General features: G+C 40.3%; 1 protein-coding gene across 3 annotated transcripts; it reads right to left on the bottom strand.

Annotated features, from left to right (window-relative positions):
* Positions 1 to 240: 240 nt before the first annotated feature.
* TIC20-V (TIC 20-v-like protein) lies at positions 241 to 3,638 on the bottom strand. Of its 3 annotated transcripts, XR_015268461.1 has the most exons (3): positions 2,829 to 3,638; positions 1,158 to 1,461; positions 241 to 964 (listed from the first exon to the last, which is right to left on the bottom strand). XR_015268461.1 is itself a non-coding variant. In XM_086815823.1 (2 exons), exon 1 carries the CDS (start codon positions 3,512 to 3,514, stop codon positions 2,867 to 2,869), a length of 648 nt encoding a protein of 215 aa, XP_086671949.1. In that variant the 5' UTR covers positions 3,515 to 3,602; the 3' UTR covers positions 241 to 746; positions 2,829 to 2,866. The 3 variants fall into 3 exon arrangements, 2 of the variants coding, with proteins under 2 accessions (XP_086671949.1, XP_086671951.1); XM_086815823.1 differs by lacking the exon at positions 1,158 to 1,461 and having other exon boundaries at positions 241 to 746; positions 2,829 to 3,602; XM_086815825.1 differs by lacking the exon at positions 241 to 964 and having other exon boundaries at positions 1,152 to 1,461; positions 2,829 to 3,602.
* Positions 3,639 to 22,459: the final 18,821 nt, after the last annotated feature.

Genomic DNA, 22,459 nt, shown 5'->3' with positions numbered 1-22,459 from the left:
TAAACCTAGCTATAGCCTTTGGTAGCTTAGAAGAAAAAATGTTCCACTCAGGACACTGAAGGGAGCCAACTTGTGCCACTTCTAGTAAGGTAGGAAAAGCTGCCCACACTAACTTTGCTACCTCAATAACAAGACTCCCTTGGAGTGAGAGGAGGTCATCATTATCTACAAGATTGAGGGATGGTGCACGTACTTAATGAGTGTAGCCAACACATCATACTATATGATACAATGTAAAATAACCCAACTACCATGATAACATGATATATTAAGCACTTTATTTTTATACAAGATGAGAAGCACACGTCTGGCGTATAACATGTCTCTTACTAGATGATGCTACTGCCTGTGTGGTAGGTAGTGTCCCTAAAGTCCAAACTTTGTTTACTACACCCACTCTTCGATGCTTCCTTTTTTTATGATACTTCATCTCTAATAGGATTTTGAGTATTCTCTTGTATCCTTTCATATTTTTGGTCATATCACCAACTATACATATTAAGCAAAACAAAGCATAAAAATTTATATACATATTACATTATGCTCACGTGCATACAATTCTTCCTCCACAATTGGCCTCTTCCGTACGGGATAGTCAAGCCACCATGGACATTCATCATACTCCAGTGTGGGAAGGCCTCTATCGTGCTGGATACATAGTATCCTCATGCTGTGGGTGTACCCGCCCTTGCGTGGCTCGTAGGAGCTCAATGATAGTATAAGCATAGGAAAGCGTCATCAACCACCTGCCAAAACTCATCAATGAAAGGAGACAAACATGCATTTTAGTTATACAGTAAGAATGATGAGATTTGAACATGCGCTCGAGAAGAGTAAGTGATGTGGCACGACAACAAATCATGAATATGAATTCATTGTTGCTTCGTGAAATATATCTCGAATCCAAGGAATAACTGATCATCTATTTCAACCTCCAATCCTTTGATTATCATCTTGCCTTCATCTAATATAAAGCCCCAATAAGTGAAGCACTTGAAAAAATCAAGAAATTACTTCCAACGTTTTTTTAAAGAAAAAGGACTAACTAATCTATGAAATACATAAGGTAATTATATATATATATTACTTCAATTCTACTTGGGCATAAAAAGCTCAAGGAAAAATCTATTTGAAATACCTCAAAATCATTAACCAACCTGCAATGAAGGATCAAACAGGGCAATGCATGGGATGAGCAAAAAGCACAACACTGCACAGCAGTAGGTAGCACAAACCCAAATCTAGGCAACTGGGGAGAGCCAAGGTCCCCAACGAGAAGGCACCATAGCCAGCTGCCTCAGCTGGGAAAGGTCAACAGGCCGTACCAGTATTGCTGCCCAACCAGGCCAAGCAAACATTTTTCTGAAGACTATAATCTCCCTTCCCCACTTCCTCAATGTGGCAGCTCCACAAGCCTGGCAATCAGCATTCCCTGACCTGTAGGAAACAGCACACCTCCACCTACATGAAATCCAGAAATCACCATGGTGCACAGGTGTTAAAATCAGCCATCTATCATACCCGTAGCCATCAAAACTTTTTCACTGGGCTTGGGTTTAGCCATCTGTTGTACAAGTTATACAGCAAATCAACAGTAATGTAATCTTTTTACTCCCCCCATAGTTGTATCCCCATAGCTGTACCACATACATGTAGACATGTCTGGGCTATGCACTACATAGATGAGTTAGAAAGCCCAATTTGAGAACCCTGATAATATTAGAGAGTCTACCCATGTGCATAGTGAGCTCTCACAGTCAAGTAGCACTGACCTATAAAACATACAGGACAAGAAACACAAATGAAAACCATAGCCAGATGACCAAGAGCAGTGTCCATGAACCAAATAGAATGAAAAGGGCTGCCCAGGTGTGGGCCCAGGTAGCATCTCCCAAGGTGGTTAAAAACGCTAGGTGCAATATGTGCATGTTCAATACGAGTACAAAACATATTCATAAGAAAATGTACATTAAGTATACCACTTTTTTCCTAGTTTGAATAGCAATAAGTATATAGTATGGTATTTTGAAAACAACATGATCCGCCTGATAAAGTCTAGGACAAACAAGACCTTTAAAATTAATATATATAGAAGCTTGTGCATTTTGTATGCCACATGAAACGCTCGTATGGTATGCATGCTGTATGCAAGGTATTGTACGGATCATGGGGTTGAGTACAAAATGCAACTATGACATCTCCAAAGCATTTGATCCAGCTTCCAGAGTGGGCCAAACATCAGCAGCACAGGCATGCAACTATCCACCTATGGCCTGCTGCTGCCACCCAATCCACAGCCTGCCTGCCTTTTAATTGTGGCTGATATGCCACTCCCCAAACTTCAGTAAAATACTGTCAGACTTCATGAAATGAACCCATCTCTTCTCCTACTCTTTTCCAATAAGTATTGTTTGTGGGTTTTATTCACAAGTTTTCCATGATATAAAAGCCACCTTTGTCCACAATGGAGTCCTTGACAACAATAGGCTTCTATGCAAACAAACTATCTTGTAGGATACAAACATGCTGTGTCACAAGCAGATGCAGCTCCTTCGGGGTTCAAAGTGATTAGAGCTAAGCGTAAAGAATTCCTGTGCAGTGTGAGGAAAAAACCTTGCTTCTTTCTTAAAGCTGGAGATGTGGGGAGCCAGGCCATAGATACCATGTGCACTGTAACCTTGATGTGCCTACCCATGTTACCTTATAATGTGAGAGCATCATTCAAGGCAAATGTGATCTCTCAACACACATGCCAATGGATACAAATAATGTTTAAAAAAAAACATTTTTTTTTTCTTTGGGTCACAATGTGTTACAAAATAACATACATCTTGTTCTGAGTTTTTGTTGGGGAGACCAGTGCAGTTCACATGACCTGCGCATCGGCAGCATCGGCTACAAGAGGCAACCTGGGGGTCCTTCCAAGGATGCAGGAGCCACTCCCAATGAGAAAACAAGCAACCAGGTACAGGAAAACTGTGTTGTAGAAGATAACCAGGACTTCAAAGCCTACTCCTTCTTTGGGGTGGAAAAGACCTTCTACAAGATTTGGGAGTATGAGGAGCACATCCAGGACAACAGCTTGCATGGTGTTGAACCTCACATAGCGGCTGAAGTTAGGGTTTCTCACAACCAGGAAGTAGAGGCCGAAGAAAACCGCGACGCTGGCGAAGGGGGTGCTGGAATAGATGCGCAGGAGGGGGTAGAGGGGCTGAAAGGCCACCTGCGCCGCTGGAAACTGTGTGAAGAAGTAGCGGCCGTACTGTATTCCATCCAAGAATGGAAGCAGATAGCCAGAGGCCGCCACGAGGCGGTCCGCGGCGTCGGCACCGCCTCCTTCGCCGCGCCCCGCGAACACTGTCAGCCTGCGCCTGCCGCCGATGGTGCGGCCTGCTGATCTTGATCCGCAGAGAGTTGATGAGGAGCGCAGCAAGAAAATCGATGACGACGATGAAGTAAGAGGGGATAGCGAGGGGAGGTTCCCAAACCCCACGCAGCACGTAAGGGACGCCATAGCTGAGCAAGCTTCTCCTTGTTAAACTATGGGAGGTACCATCTTTGTGTGTAAAATGCATAAGCTCCCATGTTGAACTATGGAAGGTAATGTGTGTGTGAGAGAGTATTACCACAAAAAAAAAGAGAGAGAGAGAGAGAGAGAGAGGCCTCTATGGGGGATCCCACCCTCATGCTGACCTTGTCTCTTGTCTCTTGTCTCTTTGAACCATAAGTCCTTGAACAAAAAGGAGCCATTATGTATTATGTAAAAGGTGTGTGACTTTCCAAGCACATATAATGTGTGGACAATACACATTAATAAAATTCACAAGTAAAAGAAGCACCCTCGATGGACCAACACAATCCATTCAATGTTGGAAACTATTGGGATTGAGCGATTGTATTGATTAAAAAGAAAAAAGTATAAGTTTGAATAATTTTATTTTCATGGTCTGCTACATATGTTAAAATCCATACTCTTTCAAGATAAAAAGTCATGATGGATCCTTCTAAAGATAATCCTTTTTTCTACTCTTCCAATACAGTTCTCCCATGTCATTCAGAGTGGTAAACATTACCAATTCTTTGGCATTATGGCATTATCTTTTGTGAGTGTGGTGGCACACTCTTGGATTTTCCTGCACGGACTGCTTCTTCTTGATTAAGAGGTAATGGATATCCGAGTTTGAAAGAACAAATCTATGAGCCCGAACCATCTTGTAAGTAGTAGTTTTAGACCATGGGCACCCTAGAGACATAGTCTTGGGTGGCTACGTGTTAAAAGGGGCTCATGTATATATTAGACTTTTGCTAATGAGAAAGGACACATAGTCTTGGGTGGCTACACATAAAAAAGGGGGTCATTATGTATATATTACACTTTTAATGACAAAGACACAATTCCATTACCCAAATTAGAGTATACTTTCTTGCTCTCTTATGTGTGATGCATGTTTCATGTTTTTTCAGGAAAGGTTTTCTTTTTATGCTTTTTTCTCTTTTGGTGCTCTGGGTAATTTTTTTGTTTTGTTGTTAGCGAGATGGATGTTTTTTCTTCCATGGCCACCCGCCGTGTGTAAGGCTAACATTTTATTTTATGCATGTAGAAACCATGCTAAAGGCATGGTTGCCCCGAGCAAGGTCAACTTTTTTAATTTCATGCCTATACAGGGGGGACGAGCATTTTCTGAGCAAAAACATACGAGCAATCTGAGTGACAAAGTGAAGACATAGATAAGTTTCCAACTTCATAAAACATTACTTTTCATATAAATTATGAAAACCATGTATATAAAACCGTTATTTGACATTATCCAAATCATGCACATTGAATCACTAAAATTCATTAAATCAAAGATACATATCTGAATATTACCTTGATCAAAACATTGTTGGAATTTCTCTAATACTTATAATTTTAATATGCTAGCATAAAAGCAGGAAAAATGTTTTTACATATCCAAATGGTATATCCTAGGAATTAAATATCCATCATTGCTTTCCATACCCTATAATAACGCAATAAAGATGTCAGCGCATGTTGAAAAAGCAATGGAGGGCAAGCTAACATCACAAGGAGAATATTGATAGAGATTACCTTTAGCATGTATTCACTCTAGTGCATAACTCTTGCATGCCACCAAGTAATCCATGTGTCCAACATGGAGATCTCTTTCTTGTTTACATGTCCCTTTTTGAACCATGCACGAAGGTTCTTGAGTTCTAGCTCTGCTGCCTCTTGGGATGGTGCATCTTTCCATTGCTTGCACCTAAATTTGAATTCTTCTTGGTGACAAGGAGGTATGCACTTCTTTGAGTGATTTTCAAGGCTTTGTTCCCAATGGAACAAGCAAGATCTCTCCTTGTCTTTCAAAACTTTGTTTGGGTCTCCATTAAACATAGTTCTAATGGCTTTCCAATTGGTTTGAGCCTCTCAACTTTGCCTTTGGATAGCCCTCTTTCACCATGACCTTGTTAAGTAATTCCCAAAACAATGTCTGAGCCAGCATGTCCTCTACCTTAAAAGTCTCCAATTGTAATGGTTTGCAACTCTCGGACATAGGGGTTATACACATGGCATGACATGGTTGACCAATCCTCCATTCTTTTCACAAAGTCAAAACATACCCAGGAGCTACCAAGCTCACCTCTTGGTCTCATCTTGTTCACTAGGCCAAATCCACTCCCTGGCCCCTTGGTGGACATCTTGAAGGCATGAAATTGATCAAAAGAAGAGAAGTTCAATTGTATTGGGAAAACCATGCTCTAAAAGAAGTCATAAGTACACTTTCTCTTAAGTTGTAAGATAGCATCAAATCCTTGTGTAGAAGAACCTGTTTCTATTTCCGCCTCCCTCTTCCAACGTGCCAACCTAGACAAGCAAAACAAGGAAACAATATATCGTTTTTCTTCCTAAAGATAGCATGGGACTAATAAAAAACAATGTTTACCTTCTTGTGTCTAAGGTGGGTCCAATACTCCAATAGTGTCTGCAACTCCACATCAGTCATAGCCTTTGGCTCATCTTTGATGATGACAAAGTCAAGGATAATTTGTTTTGCTAGTGTCTTTTGTAATTCCTTGGGTCTACCACCATCTCTTTGCATAATTTCATTCAGCTTAGCCTTCACCTCTTTAATAGCACCTCTAGATCTCCCTTCTCCAACATGATGCATAAGTCCCCCCATTATGGATTATGCATCTATACCTTCATCTCATCCTCACATGTTGTTTAACATATAATCAATCTGCATTGACATGCAGAGACATAGAGAGGTGGCAAACCACAATGTAGACACTTCAATGAACCAAACCCACTAAGATGGACAATTTCTTGCCAGTCTCCCTTGCCAGTGCTTTTCATTAACAGTTTGAGTCCATTCAACAAAGGGGAAAAAATTGTTGGAGCATTGTAAATGGCCTTCACATCTCCTCATTCTTACAACACCTTCAAATCCACATATATTACTTGTTACCTCATATGTCCACACATGATTATCATACTTACTCTTCACCCCTACCCCTACACAATTTAGGTGGAAGCTCAAACAATAGATTCCCATCATATCTTCTTGAGGGAAGCCCATCCACTTGGTGGATTGTAGTGATAAAAACAAATGCTTTTCGCAATGAAATATTATAGGATAACTGTCTTAAGAAAGGCACCACACTTAAGGAAGACTTCGTAGATTCCATATCTATTATTGTTTGGGTGTTGCTGGTAGGTATCAATCTCACTCCCTTGACAGTGAAGGTGTCTCCAAATTGAATATCCAAGTCAAACATATTGTTCTCTCCATGGTATACACTAGGCACTTCAAAAGACACATTATTGCAAGTGGCCACAGATAATTGGTAGAGTGTCAATACCAAAGGTAGAATATAATTTCTCCTTAGTAATAGTTGCAACTCCATTCGTTGTAACAAGATGTAAATTCTTGCTACGATCTTCATTAGTCAAGGTAGCCAATTCCATTACTCCCTTTTGTAGGTGGAGAGACAAGGGTGAAGTGGGTGATGGTTTAAATGTAAAGTAGTTAATCTAAAAATGGGTGGAGTGAATGATGGAATAATTTTTAAGTAGGAGCTAGATGACTATTTATATAGTTAAGTTGTAAATTGGCTAGTATATATTTTCATAATAGACAACTAAGAGATATGTTTTTACATAACTTAAAATGATTACACTTTATTTAAGTAAAAAACACAAATGTTTGCTTTCAATGAGGATGGATTGTGTGAACAAGACATGCACAAATTGATTATAAAGATTTTGAATCAAGATTCTTTAAGAGTATTGAGTTTAACACGTTTTAGGCAGTAGATATTTTGTATGTACCACCAACAGCTTGCAACACACCCATGTAAATAACTAATGGGTTCAATTGTACAAAATATTTAATGACAATAAATTTCTCATGATTTGGCCACTTTTCCTTATTATAAATCTTTACCTACCATGGTTCAAATAACTCACACATATATTTTCCCCTATTGTCACTTGCCCACCATAGTTAAAATAAAACTAAACAATTTTTTATTCTTCTTGAATTTTTAATCTACAAGTAAAAAGTATTTTATTATATTACTGAGTTTCAAACTTTTAAAATATTATTATATGCCTTCAAAGAAGATGAAAAGCAAAGGGTTACACATATCCTTCATTAATGATTCATTCCAAATGAGGAGCTAAAGAGAAGATGAAAAGTGAAGAGTGCTCTGTTGTGTAAAGAGAGAGGGGAAAGAACTGATAGGAGAATGGAACTATCTCCTAAATGTCAGAGATAAGAATCCGAGCTGGACACATCTAAATTAATCAAGTGTAGTTTGGGAGCGTTGACACATCTCCTGCATCCTTGTACATCTCTTCAGGGTAGCATACAAAACCACAGGCAAGACCTTCTCTCTAGAAGTCCAAGCTAGTCTAGAATCCTATTGGAGTTAGCTGGATTAAGGCATGAATCCCTGATTTGAGCTTGCGGTTGCATTGGATGGCTCCGTGGATGTGAATATGACATGCACAACTTTGGCACTGGCTATGATTTGGGACTGGCTTATGGGTATTGATAACTAGTTTGAAAGAGGAGTGAGACTTACCCTCTATCTCATTTGAAAAGAAAGTCTAGGTTTGTATATGGCTAGCTATTTTCTCAAATAGTTTAGCAATGGAAATGTGTGTGATTTATAATGGCTATGGTGTGTGTGTGTGTGTGTGTGTGTATTGGGTGATGTGGCTTAGGTGTGTGTGTGGGATTTAGATAATTTTAGGATGCTGTGATGTCTAGGGCAAAAAATTATGTGTGTGATTCAAGTTAACGTCATATGAAACCCAAAATCTTTAAGAAGAGAGTAAACAAGCTATGGAGGGTACTGTGTCCATGCGTGCATAGAATAATAGAAGGATCTGGTGGATATGGTGTGTGTGTGTGTGTGTGTGTGTGTTTTCAATTAAGGTGTACCAATGTCATAAGAAGATTTGTGGCTATGGTGAGAGCATTTAAAAAAGAGATGGAGTAAGGTGCACTTAGGTAGCTCCGATCACGATCTTTGTGGTGTTCAAGTAGTCAGGGGGCCAGCTTAGGGGTCTACTTCCATACACATGACATGACATGGGTCTGTGTGCATCTGATCTTCCTTTTGGGCTACTTCTAAAATTTCAAAAAGAAAGCTAAATACATAAGCTTAAAGGCTTTAATATAAGCCTTATATGTAACCTTGTAGGTTGTTATAGACTTTTTAGTGGCATTTTTCACACAACATGTGGAGATCAACCAAAAACTACCCCTCTTGGATTGGCTATCCCCTTCGTTGGTGAAATATACATGGAGTGAGAGAGATCAATGAGTATAGTGATGTGTTGCCTTTTGCGGATTTAGCAACCTCATTAATGTGTTTTGCTGGCGAAATATATATTTCACTTACTCTTTGCTCTCTCTAAGTGTAAGCCTTAATGTGGCCAAATAGAGCTCACTTCTTAGGTTCATTTCAAAATGCTTGCTAGTGTCATATTGTATTGGGTTTTCATTCTGTTGATATAAATAAAACTCCCTCCCAATGTGTTTTGCCAGCAAAATTTTTAAAAGGGAGTGATACTCATATTTGACTTCTATTGTGATTTTCACTTATTAATATTTTTTTTCCATGCTTATTGTTCATTTTGTAGATATAGCACTTGCACAATAATGCCTTCAAAGGTTAGGTCTCTATAAAAAACATAGTTATGGCATGAAGCTATTTGACCATCCTTTTATTGCATGGCTTGCAAAAGAAGTGTGGATGGATCATGTGTTGACAGATGTAGGGAGACTTTTGGACTAGGTTATCAAAGCCTCTACCAATGAAGGGCCAATACAACTGCCAGACCATCCTGCACTAGGGGAGTACTTCAATGACATTGTGGTGAGACATAGAGTGTACTTGTTTGAGCCATTGGTTTCAAGTATGACCGTTGTTACTTTGCCATCTAAACAAGTTGATCTCACCAATGCTAGCCGGTGACTTGTATATAGGTGAGAGTCTATTTCTTTCTTTTTATTTATGTGCTCTTAGGTAATATAGTTTATTTTGATGTATTGGAAATGTAAGAAGTTGTAATCCATAAATAGGTATCTTCACTACTTGGTTTCACAAAAGCTACTACAGAGACTGCCCACTATATGTAGGGTATGGAGTGTGCTTCAGCCACCTACATTTTGTATGTACAACTCATTTATATTTAGAGAGGGAAAAAATCTAGATGGTCTGATTATCCTCTTTGAATGGGAGAGAAAGCACTGTCCTTGGTGGATAGAAATGAAACCAAGTACATGCCTTGAAGAAGAGAGGGAGACCTATGAGAGGCACTTGAGGGGGGAGTGCAAATCTGATTCCGGATCCTCTGGTGATGTCGATGAGCAACAAAGGAAGAAGCGATGAAAGCTTTTTTGGATTGGGATAAGCATCTCAGAGTTTTGTATTTATGTTACACTTTCAGAAATTTGAGAATGGATGTATGACTAATTTTGATAATGGCTATATGTCTGATTGTCCTTCCATTCTTGTCTCTTCTTTGATAAAAATGACAGTATATAGTTTTTGCCTTGAACTCATGCTTCATACCTCAATGAAGTTAGCTTATTATCGCCAACCTTGAAACCATTAAGTATTAAGTTACGGTATTTGGTGGGAGACTATAAAGGAATTTGATGTGTCAATGAAGTTTTACATCTAGTTTTGTGAATTTGTAGTGGAAATCATAGTTACTAGCATAGAAGTATGACGCTATCAACAATTGTGATAGAGTATATATAGTTTTGGCCTTGAACTCATGCTTCCTACTCAATAAAGTGAACTTATGGTCGTCAATTAGATCTTGTTTATTTTTTCTTATCAACTATAAGAAATATTAATTTCATTAAGGTTTCGATTGTGTTATTTGGTGTGAAGTTTTAAAGGGAAATGCCTTTCTACTCATGCTTCCTAACATAGTAGAAATGACACTATGAACAATTATGATACAACATGTATAGTTTTGGCCTTGAACTCATGCTTTCTATAATGGGAAATGTCATGGTGTCAATGAAGAATTTACATCTATATTTTGTGAATTTACAGTGCAAATCATATTTACTAGCATACTAGTTGGGCCTATAATCTTTTTACATCTAGTTTTGTGAATTTGCATCTAGTTTTGTGAATTTGTAGTGAAAATCATAGTTACATAGTAGTTGCTACCTTAATATATATATTTCTTTAAGAAATATGATTTGTTGAAATGCTAAAAAATGTCCACTCGAAAAATTTTCTCAGATGTTTCTGCTCATAAAATGTACGCATCCCTATACATGCGTGTTTTCTTGTTTTCATTTATGGCTTCTTGGCATGGTTGGTGCTTCTTCTCCCAACTATCCCTAGGCATGTTTTAAGTATCTTAGCCTTTAGAAAAGTTTGTATTTTACATTTTTTACCTTCATGGATGTCTTTTAAGATTTTTAGAATCTCTCATGGCTACCCTAGAGCATGTTTTATGTTTTTGCTTCATGGCTACCTAAAGCCACGTTTTCTTTTTGCATTTTTTCCTTCATGGTTTCCCGGCATGGTTGGTGCTTATCTTCGTCTTGTGCTATGTTTTTTCCTTTATGGCTACCACGAGCCAAGTTTTCTTTTCCTTCATGTGGTTGCTCGACATGGTTGGTGCTTCTCTTCATATTGTGCTGCATTTTTTCTCATGGCCAAGCTTCTTTACTTTACTTCAAATTTACTAGATTTTCAAAATTTTCTAGATTTTAGAATTCTTTTTCTCTTTTCCTTACTTAATTTTGAAGTAGTATTCTAAGTTTTTTTCATTAATTTTTCCATGAAATACAAAATTTTGATCTTGTATTATTTTTAAAAATTTATCATTTACGAAGTTTAAAATGTAAAAGTTTTATCACCTTGGATGCAAGAAACCATGTGGAGACTCTTTTGGATTCTGGCATCTACAAGGAAATAGTTACTTTAACTTGTTGTTTGTTTTTATTGCACATGCCATTTTTAAGACTTTAGAAGCCAAAACAGATTTGAACATCTCTCTTGCTGGGTTTTAGAATACCTCCATAAAATCTTTTGGATTCTAGTATCCAAAACTAAGTCAACTATTGCTTCATTATTATGGATGCTAAAATCCAGCTACACAACCTCTTGTGTTTAAGAAGCATGTTGCTTCATTATTGTGAATGCAAGAATCCAACTACATAACCTCTTAGGTTTATGAAGCATGTTGGACCACCTTTCGGATGCCAGAATACATCGTGATTGTTTTTTAGATTATTGCATCAAGCGATCTTAAATCCATGTTGCCACTAGTTCACACCTTTAAAATTCTATCCCTTGGTTCTTTATTTGTTTTGGAATTTAGAATCTGGTTGTAACTCAAAGCCAAAGTCACTTTTGAAATTTATTATGCAACATCTTGTCTTTGTGTCTTCAAGTTTTTTGTAAATCACTTACAATTTTATGGTGCTTCTTATGTGAAATGTGTTTGTTACTCCTTTTTGTACACTCTTTGTAATCCTCACCCACATGTTTCACATTGAATATGGCCAAAGGCCTACCATTGTAACAAAATCTAGCCCATATAAGGCTTGAGTTTGTAATTGAGAACATGTTTTGAGCACCCCACAAGTGTGGGAGCTAGGCAAAGTCCAATTGTATATAAGTGTCGTGGGACTGTGTAAGGAACTATCTACATTGAGCTCAAGCTTGGGAGCTTCTTCATTCTTTCTTGTCTTAATCTCTTCTTAATTCTTACATGCTTTCATGTTTATGTTATCATTAGATATGGAGTCTTTGGAGCTGCTTGCTTGCATTGTGAGTGCTTGAGTGTGTGCCCGAGGTAAGCTTGCTTATTGCTGCTAACTAGGTGTGGAGTGTGATTTGACACACACAGAGAGAGAGAGAGAGAGAGAGAGAGAGAGAGAGAGAGAGAGAGAGAGAGATGGAGAGAGAGAGAGAGAGAGAGAGAGAGAGATGGAGTGAGAAGAGAGGAAGCATGCTAGATTTTCCCTAATGAATAAATAGGTTACAAAGGTCCAACCATTGTATTGGTAGAGCTTTTGGGCTTGACCACCCTTGGGGTTTCCATTCCCACGTTCAATGTGCTATCATGCTCTAGACGGGTTGTACTCCTTGTGGTGAAGACTATGCTTGTTGTGCAACTACAACTTCCCTAAATAAGAGGCATTGTTGTCGGGGAGTAGAACTAGTACTAGAGTGGAATAGAAGCATTCTATTAATCCATTGTTTGTTTTAGTTTACCCATGAGTTGTAAAACTTGTGGTGGTAGATTAACTGAGAGTTGAGATTTGGAGTGATTAGTGTGGTGGAAGTGTGATAAGAGTAGCAGTTTTTTGTGATTTTTGCTAACTTTAACTATCTTCTTTTCCTTTGATTTCTTGATTTTGATCAATGGGCGATGGAAGAAGGAAGGGCAACCATCCAAGTAGGTTGAAATCCCACGACCTCCCTAGTTACGAATTTCATCATCAAGTGCCTCAATTTCTTCCAATTGTTGCTTAGTTAAGAACTTTTAATTTATGCAAAAATTCTTTATTTTTGGTGTTTGATGCTGAATTGATGGCATTGTGCCATCAAGTATAGTCTCAAACTATTCGATAAGTGGTCTAGGGACAAATCATGCCTTAAAAAAGGGCAAAATCAAGACTCTGCAAGAAAAAACAGGCAAGAGCTGCTCTCTGAAAAGTCCAATCGCTAGGTCCATGATCCAATCACTAGGTCCAATTGCTCAGGATTGAGCAAGCATGGACAAAAAAGTCAAATTCTGGGCAATTTTAGGGCTGTAGAGCTATGAATGGTCAAAGAATCTACTAAATGTGGATTTATGCCAATTTTTAGTGATTGAATTAGAAGACGTGAACATTGAATGCACAAAAATCTAGGAAATCTGTCAAACTGAGATAATCGGTGCCAATATTGACACACATAAATTTGATAGTTTCGATTGAATCAGTTAAATCATCGATGACCATGAATTCTACAATCGTGGGCACAGTTTAGTGTTGGTATGATCAATCGCGTGTATAAGCAATTGTGTATGGCCAGTTGTGGTGTGACTAATGGTAGGATCAAAACCGCAAGTTTTCTCAGGTTTAATCACTCGTTCAATCACCTAATCGAAGTAGTCCAATTGTTCGATTAAAGATTCAAGGGAGAAAGTTTCCAGAACTTCTTGAGACTGATTTTCACAATTTCTCATATCTGTGGTGGGAGACCTAAGGACTTCCTGAAGACAAGTCATCCCTTAAAACACGTAAAAACTTGAAAAATCCTTAAAAACCATAAAAATATAAAATCTTTCGAAAACCTAGAAATATTAGAAAATCATAAAAAGAAGCTCATAAAGTGATTTTTGCATTGGACTAAGTGCTTATGCATTTACATTCAAGCCAAATCATTGCGACTTCATTCTCGAACCCAATGTTTGAGCACGAAACGATATCGTACATGCCATCACTAAGAAGGAGTGGGATAGGACTAAGAGTTGATCTAACCACCCTAGTAGCCCTGGAGTCCAGTTCAAAAACAGACCAAGAATCCTTCACAATGGAGGATACCAAATCAAGATTGTGGGGCATTAGCCCAATTCAACTTCTAAAATCAGATATGACCAAACGAGACCATGGACTATTCAGAGGGTAGTCATTGGAAGGAGCCGAAGGGCCCTAAGTTGGAAGACTAATGGGTGAGAGGAGGGCCATGAGCGAACAAGTTAGAGGCCAAGGTACTAGCAACACTAGAATTAGTGAAGCGTATGTCTTACAATGTTATAGCGGGGATGGTCATCACTGAGGGAGCTCTGTGGTGGTGGAGGGAGCTTTTCTTGGCTACCATGTCTCTCTACTTTGAAAACTCTCTCTAACTCTTCCCATCCTCCCACCACCTCCCAGTAGCCCAACCTAGCCTAGCTCCCTCCACCACCAACCTTGCTCCTCCCCTTCTCTCTCTCTCTCTCTCTCTCCCCCCTACAATATCTTTCCCTCTCTCTCTTCTAGCACAGTCTCTTCTCTCTCTCTCTCCAACTCTCTCACATCTCTATGTCTCTTCCCTCTCTCTCCTCTAGCACACTCTCTTCTCTCCCTCTCCTCTCTCTCTCTCTCTCTCTCTCTCTCCAACCATCTCACATCACTCTCTTCTCTTCCTCTCCTCTCTCTCTCTCTCTCTCTCTCTCTCTCTCTCTCTCTCCAACCATCTCACATCTCTCCGTTGCTTCTCTCTCTCTCTCTCTCTCTCTCTCTCTCTCTCTCTCTCTCTCTCTCTCCTACCATCTCTTTCTCTTGCCCTCTCCCACCCTCATATCTCTCTACTACCATCTCGCATCACTCTCTTCTCTTCCTCTCCTCTCTTTCTCCAACCATCTCACATCTCTCTATTGCTTCTCTCTCTCTCTCTCTCTCTCTCTCTCTCTCTCTCTCTCTCTCTCTCTCTCTCTCTCTCTCTCTCTCCCTTTTCTCTCTTCTCTCTTGTCTCACTCTCCCCTCTCTCTCTAGGCTCTCTCTTTCATTATCCTTCTCTTTTCTCACTCTCTCTATCTATCATCACTCTCTCTCTCTCTCTCTCTCTCTCTCTCTCTCTCTCTCTCTCTCTCTCTCTCTCTCTCTCTCTCCCCCCCTTTTCCTTCTCTTTCCCCCTTCGAGCCCCCTTCCTCCTTCCTCCTTGTCTTCGTCACCCTTAACCCTCTCCCTTCATCTATTTGATTAGTATTCTATCATTGTCTCTCCCTTTTCAACTCATTTTTTCTCTTCCTTCTTATCAATCTTGTTGTCTTTGGATTGAAGCTTATACATTATAAGGGAGAGAGTATCCTCTCTCTCTTCATGTGTCTTTCTCTTGTGCATGTTATCACCTCTTACATCTCCCTTGCTTTTCACGTTTTCTCTCTCTTATCCTTCTGTTCATGTGAGGCCACAAACTTATCATTCATTTCTTATTTAAATTCATTTCACCCATGCAGATCCTTTGAGTCTTCAAACTTAACAGTACCTTATTAATCTACACAATACAAAAAATGTTAATTCTTTATTAGTTTGTATGACATGTTGAGCACAAACATTGTTGAAACTATCAATCAAATCTCATTGCAAAACCCCAACATGCATTGCTCTCGCCCTCTCTCTCTTTATTCATATGTAAAATAGGATATTGACATAATCATAAACAATTGTAAAACCTAATCACTTGAAAATTCGTAAACAAATATGTTCATTGCACTACAATGACATCTTCATCAAGACACCCTCCACAACGTCCTCTTCGGGATCAATACAAACAATGTCCATGCCTAATTTGCATGCTACCATAGTGAAATCTCTACAATCACTTACCCTTCTTTTACATGTTGCTTCAATATGCTATCCCAAAAGTCATATCCATGTTGACATCCACTCGCAAATAAAACATTTCTCTAAATTCTACATAATATGCAACACCCACAATTTGGAGTACTTATATGTTTATACCATATCTCACCATGTTGTCCCATTTAGGCATTTTCCTCAGTGCATCATGGTGCAAGGATTAATGATATAATCAGGCGAGAAAGGTTGTGCATGGTTTATTCGAACTATGTTCATGAAGGTAGCACTGATGAGGGTATGTGTCTACACAAGAGTATGAGAAGATTTATTGTAAGAGAAAGTGATGTTCTATAGCAACCTTTTATGAGAATCATAAGCACCTCTATGGTTAGTGTTGCTCATCTCTTGTCCAAATGCCTTTCCAATCTTTATTGTACATTGCACATTTAATAGGGTGTCTAATATGAAGCCATATTGTTTAGCCTTCCCTATCATGGTTGTCACTTGATACATAGTACTAATGTTACATTCCCGTAACGCCGCTACTACGGGCGTTACCACAAGAGGGGACGGCCTCTGGCTCACCACCCAGCCATAGAGGAAGAATGAGGATTGCCCCTCATCCCCCAGGCTATATAGCGTGTGGCCTGCCGTCCACACTAGCCTGGCTGCCCATGACTCTGCATGGGCGTCCTCTCCCACTGAACCCCGGATATGGCCATCCGGTCTGCCGTCGGTCACAAGCATTACAGCCTACGTGACATTACCCCCCCCCTTAAGAAGAGTTTTCGTCCTCGAAAACAAACTGGGGAAACCTTTTGGAAATTGCACTACAGCGTTCCCAGGTAGCTACCTCCTCATCCCTATCTGTCCATTTAACAAGTACCTCCTGGTACACTTTATGTCGGGTCTGTCTATCACGATACTGTAGAATCTTTTCAGGTTCATGTGGTATCTTTGGTGGCTCTATCAAGTCCACCAAAATCTCTGGGGAAACTGCGTTCTCTAACCCGTGAACTGATTTCTTCAGTTTACTGACATGGAAGACAGGATGGACTTGAGAACTCTCCGGTAACTCAAGTTTATATGCTACGTCCCCAATCTTCTTAAGGATTTTAAAAGGACCACAATATCTTGGAGAAAGTTTATTACACTTTCCTGTTTTCATGGTTTTTGACTGCGCAGGAACCTTGAGGAATACAAAGTCACCTTCTGCAAAGGTCACCTTTCTTCGTCCTTTATCCGCATAAGTTTTAGCGCGATCCTGAGCGCTACGAATGCTCTCACGTGCGGCTCTGAGCATATCATTCATATCTTCAAGGAAATCCTTGACAGATTGAATCTTCTCCTTTTCTAAGCCTACAACCATCGGAGATCTCGGCTGGAATCTATACATTAACATGAATGGTGTAAATCCAGTCGCTGAGTGTTTGGAGCTGTTATAGGCAAACTCCAGTAAGGGTAAGTACTCTTCCCAATTAGATTGCTTCTTACCAACATAAGAATGCAACATATCCTCTAGAATTTGGTTAACTCTTTCAGTTTGACCATCAGACTTCGGATGATCTGCCGTACTCATACTCAGAGTAGTATCCAACTTTTTGAAGACTTCCCTCCAAAAATGACTGTTGAACTTTCTATCTCTATCCGACACTATATCTGCGGGCAGGCCATATAGCTTGTAGAGATGTTCAATAAAGAGTTTTGCCAACTCTGGCGTTTTAACAGTTTTCTTCGCGGCGATAAACTTTGCCATTTTAGTTAACCTGTCCACTACCACCCACACCGAGTCATTCCCTCGACTCGTCTTGGGTAAACCAATAATGAAATCCATGGAAATGCTTTCCCATTTCCCTTGAGGAATCTCCAGCGGATGGAGTAGTCCTCCAACCTTAAGACGTTCATGTTTATTGACCTGACACTTACTGCATTTCAGCACATAAGTCTGGACGTCCTTAAACAAACTAGGCCAATAAAACTGTCTTTTTACTAGTGCATAGGTCTTCTGAATCCCGGGATGACCCGCACTTGGACTATCATGACTTTCTTTAAGAATTTGGGCCCGAAAGTCACCAATAGTTGGTACACATATTCTACCCTTGTAGAGTAAGTACCCGTCGTCAATGGAGTAATTAGCATATTTCTCCCCTCGACGAAGTTTATCACTCCCCTTTGAAGCCGTGGCAGTCAAAGGTGATGAAGGGCCTACGTCAGAACTCTCCGGTTCCAAACTATACCCAGAAGACACGGCTAGTCTCTCCGGACTAACTCTCGCTTCCCTTCCCGTTGCACCTTCGACCAGTCTCTCCGGACTAGCAATACGTGCCAACGAGGGAGGTGGTCGCATCTGTGAAGAAGTGCGTACGCGTACAGCGCGCCAAACCTCTGTAAAAGATGGATCGTGCTCACATAAACCACGTAGGGACTCCAAGAAATCATTCTTGAAGACTGTGAAACTAAGTTCATTTATCTGTGGCATGCGACTAAGTGCATCTGCCACCACGTTATACTTACCTTTCTGGTAACATATCTGAAGGTCAAACTCCTGTAGAATCTCCGCCCACCGAGCTTTTCTACCCTTCAGTTCATTTTGACTTGAAAGCCATTTCAGACTTTCATGGTCCATCCGGACCTCAAAAGTGGCACCATATAAATAGTGTCTCCACTTTTTCAGTGCATGAACTATCGCTAGTAACTCTCGCTCGTAAGCCGAGTAGTTACGCTGCGCATGATCTAACTTTTTACTTTCAAATGCAATTGGGCGTCCCCTTTGCATAAGTACGGCCCCAATGGCCTCATTACTAGCGTCTGTTTCCAAAACAAACGGCTCATTTGGATCGACAATTATCAAAATAGGTGCAGCTGCTAACGGTCACCTTGAGCTTGTTAAAGCTCTTCTGTTGGGCGTCCCCCCAACTAATGTTTTTTGTTTTTGACCGTAACTGGTCAGTCAACGGGACTGCGATCTTTGCGTAGTCCTTTACATACTGTCGGTAGAACCCCGACGTGCCAAGAAAAATCTGCAGTTCCTCGAGATTCTTCGGCGCTGGCCATTTAAGAATAGCCTCTACTTTTTCTGGCTCCATCCGCGTACCATCGGATATAATATGGCCAAGGTAGTGAATTTCTGTTTCAAAAAATTCACATTTGCTTTTCTTTGCAAATAATTTGTGCTCTCGCAACAACTCGAACACTAGACGCAAATGCTCTATGTGTTCTTTCTGTGTCTTACTGTACACAAGAATATCATCTAGGAAAACTACTACGAATTTTCCCAGTTATGGACGTAAAATACTGTCCATTAGCGTCATAAACGTCGCTGGAGCATTGGTTAGCCCAAATGGCATAACCAAAAACTCAAAATTCCCAAAACGGGTCCGAAATGCTGTCTTCGCAACATCTTCTGTTTTTATTCTAACCTGATGATACCCAGATCTCAGGTCTATTTTTGTGAAGTATCTCGATCCATAGAGTTGATCAAACAACTCATCCATGCGTGGCATCGGATACTTGTTCTTAATCGTTATCTGATTAAGAGCCCTATAGTCTATGCACATTCGCATAGATCCGTCTTTCTTTTTTACCAGAAGAATAGGCGATGCCCACGGACTTGAACTAGGCCGAATAAAGCCTTTGTTCAAATATTCCGTTAATTGTTTTTCCACCTCCTGTGCCTCGGAGTGGCTTAATCTATAAGCAGGTTTGCTTATAGGTTTTGATCCTGGCATAACTTCGATGCCATGGTCTACTTCTCTAGATGGTGGTAAACCATCTGGTAAATCATCAGGAAAAACATCCTGAAATTCCTCTAATAAATTCGTTAAAGTATCTACGTACTTTTTCTTTAATGTCTCATTCACCTTGGATTTTTTCTTGTTTGAATCACATGCATGCCAAACAGGGTTTTCAAACAGTGGGTCTCGTCCAAGGTTATTTTGTTTTTGTTGTTTGTCTACGCAAACATCATTTATTGTTTCATCTACGGAAACAGAATTCAAAAGAGGGTAACAAGCATATACCTCTGCTATCTGTCTCTACGGACCGCTGTACACAGCTCCATGGAGGAAATAAGTGGTGTGGCAGGGACAGTACGGTCGCCCTGCAGGGTGATGACTCTACCTCCGTGCTCAAAACATAGCGTATTATGTAAGTAATTCCGAGCTAGACTAGGGTCCAAGCCATACAGCCACTCCCTGCCTAGATATACGTCTGCTCTGGCTAAGTGCATGACCTAAAAGTCAAGCGGAGCCTTGTAGTCCTGCATAGATAATGGGACCCCCAATACTACGGTATTCCATACCGTTTTGTCATATTTGTTGGCTAGGCCAAGAGTATACTCATGATCACTCCGGGTCTCAGTCAATCCCAATTTCTTGACTAACGAGTAGTTCAAGAAGTTGTGACTAGCTCCATCATCAATAAAAACTGTGACTCTACGGCCACCTATGGTGCCATGCATGCGCACCATGTCATGCGAACATACAGTAGGCTGCCACATCGCTGGTGTCACTGAACAAGCGTGATGCTCATCACAATGACACACTGTCACCTCTCTGAACTCTGCGGAACTGAGAGGGAGTCTCTGCACTGTATGCAACTGCCTAGAAGATTTACCATCTTTTTTGGGCTCGTTGCCACTCGTGCTGGCTTTAGGCTTTGGACACTCAGCCTTCGTGTGTCCTACTTCATTGCAATTAAAGCAGCGATTTTCCTTTCGCGCTTTAATATATTGCTCTTTCTTTTGGTTTTCGGTGTCTCTTTTCTTCCTGGTGGATGGTCGCGGTTTTTTAGACCAATGACCACCCTGTCCTTCCTGGTCCGTCCTATCCCCTTCTTTGTCACTGCGGAACCCTTTTCTTTTAAGGCTTGACCTCCTCTTTTCACTACCCTCGGCCCTGCTAGAACCACCACGCGCACTACGGTGCTTGATGTCATCGAATATCTGTGCATATTGAATTGCCTCTGCTAAGTCTTTAGGCTGTAGGGGTTCTACGTACTCAAGGTAATCATCTTTGAGGCCTCTCTTAAAGCCTCGCAATGTCTGGAATGCATCGATTCCCTTTAGCTTGAGTACTATCTCCCTGTAGTTTGAGATGTACTGAGTTAGGGATTTGTTTTCCATCGAGCACTTGTCCCATAACTCCCAGCTTCTCTCTGCCTCATTAACAGGCAAAAATTCTTTTCAAAACATTGTTTCAAATTCCGTCCAAGTGGCAGGGCGAGTTGTCAAACTCATCCACCACTTGTACGCTCTGATACCAGTGCTACATTCCCGTAGTAACGCTGCTATACGGGCGTTACCACAAGAGGGGACGACCTCTGGCTCACCACCCAGCCATAGAGGAAGAATGAGGATTGCCCCTCATCCCCCAGGCTATAGAGTGTGTGGCCTGCCGTCCACACTAGCCTGGCCGCCCATGACTCCGCATGGGCGTCCTCTCCCACTGAACCCCGGATATGGCCATCCGGTCTGCCGTCGGTCACAAGCATTACAGCCTACGTGACAACTAATAATGACAATAAGGGAGTCATTGTCATCTACGATGGTCTCAAAATCTTGAGCAATAAAGGCTCGTCTCCATCGTGACATAGACGTAAAACATGAGAATTTGTACCCAACGTAAACACAATAACACCTAACTTGGTCTTAATGTTGAAAATTTGTTCTTGATCACTCACATGTATAGAGATTCCATGGTAGGATAATGTCATCGGGGTAGCCATAAATGGAACCTCCTGCGGGCAACTCCACTACAATACAATCACATCTTGTGCTTGTATTGACACCTTTAATATTAAAGGTTCGGTTTGCCTCTTTCACGCTTTGTAACATATCAAAAAGACATGCTAGCTCCTCTGGGGTGGACACTCTTGGTTTTGAATTACATGGCTTATCTTGAAAGGATCCCCAACAAATGCTCTCACCTTTGCAAAATTATGTCCTGCTACACCATGTTGAGAAGAGTTACACATTAATTGTCATTACTACACAATATAAAAGATACGCATTTACTGTCATTACACATGTGATGCACAATTGATTAGTACACCTGTGAGCACCAAGGTTTCTATTACAGTAGAGAAACTAGCACTTTCATGTTGTAACATGCTCGAAACAGAAAGGACTACTATAGAGGGCGTACAACGAGACACTCCTACTACAAAGCATACATTTTATAAGTACATTCACTATACATATACATTACATTGTCATTACTATTTAGTAAAATTGTACCTGGAAAATCCATTTGGATTGGTGTTAAAACACCTAGGCTAGGTGGATTATTATGTCAAAATGGTGCATTTGGCACTTCACCTCTTGCCAAGCTTATTTGGACCCATAACTAATTCATCTACTATTTAATAATAAAACCCCTCACCTCTTGCCAAGCAACTCTGGACCCATAACTAAACCATCTACGTTAGTATCCCAACTATTTAATAATAAAACTAATTAATCACGTGGAAAAGAGTACCCTGCCTATGTTGCAGCATGTTCCACTCGTTAATTTTTGGGATTGTCTCGATGGGCTGAGTGTTATCCTCGGAATCGCTTTTGTCATACTCTGATGTAGACATTATAGTCATCTTCTTCCCCTCCTGCATTTGCTTCTTCCTCTTTATTCATGGCA

The sequence above is a fragment of the Cibotium barometz genome, chromosome 21 (genome assembly GCF_041138505.1).
Source record: "Cibotium barometz isolate CiBa-2024 chromosome 21, ASM4113850v1, whole genome shotgun sequence".
Taxonomy (NCBI): domain Eukaryota; kingdom Viridiplantae; phylum Streptophyta; class Polypodiopsida; order Cyatheales; family Cibotiaceae; genus Cibotium; species Cibotium barometz.
The sequence above is the reverse complement of the archived record's forward strand: the minus strand, read 5'-3'. Positions and strand labels throughout refer to the sequence as shown.

What these genes read in the sequence shown, in the direction of transcription:
- TIC20-V (XM_086815823.1), bottom strand. Translation starts at nt 3,514, where the DNA reads ATGGCGTCCCTTACGTGCTGCGTGGGGTTTGGGAACCTCCCCTCGCTA.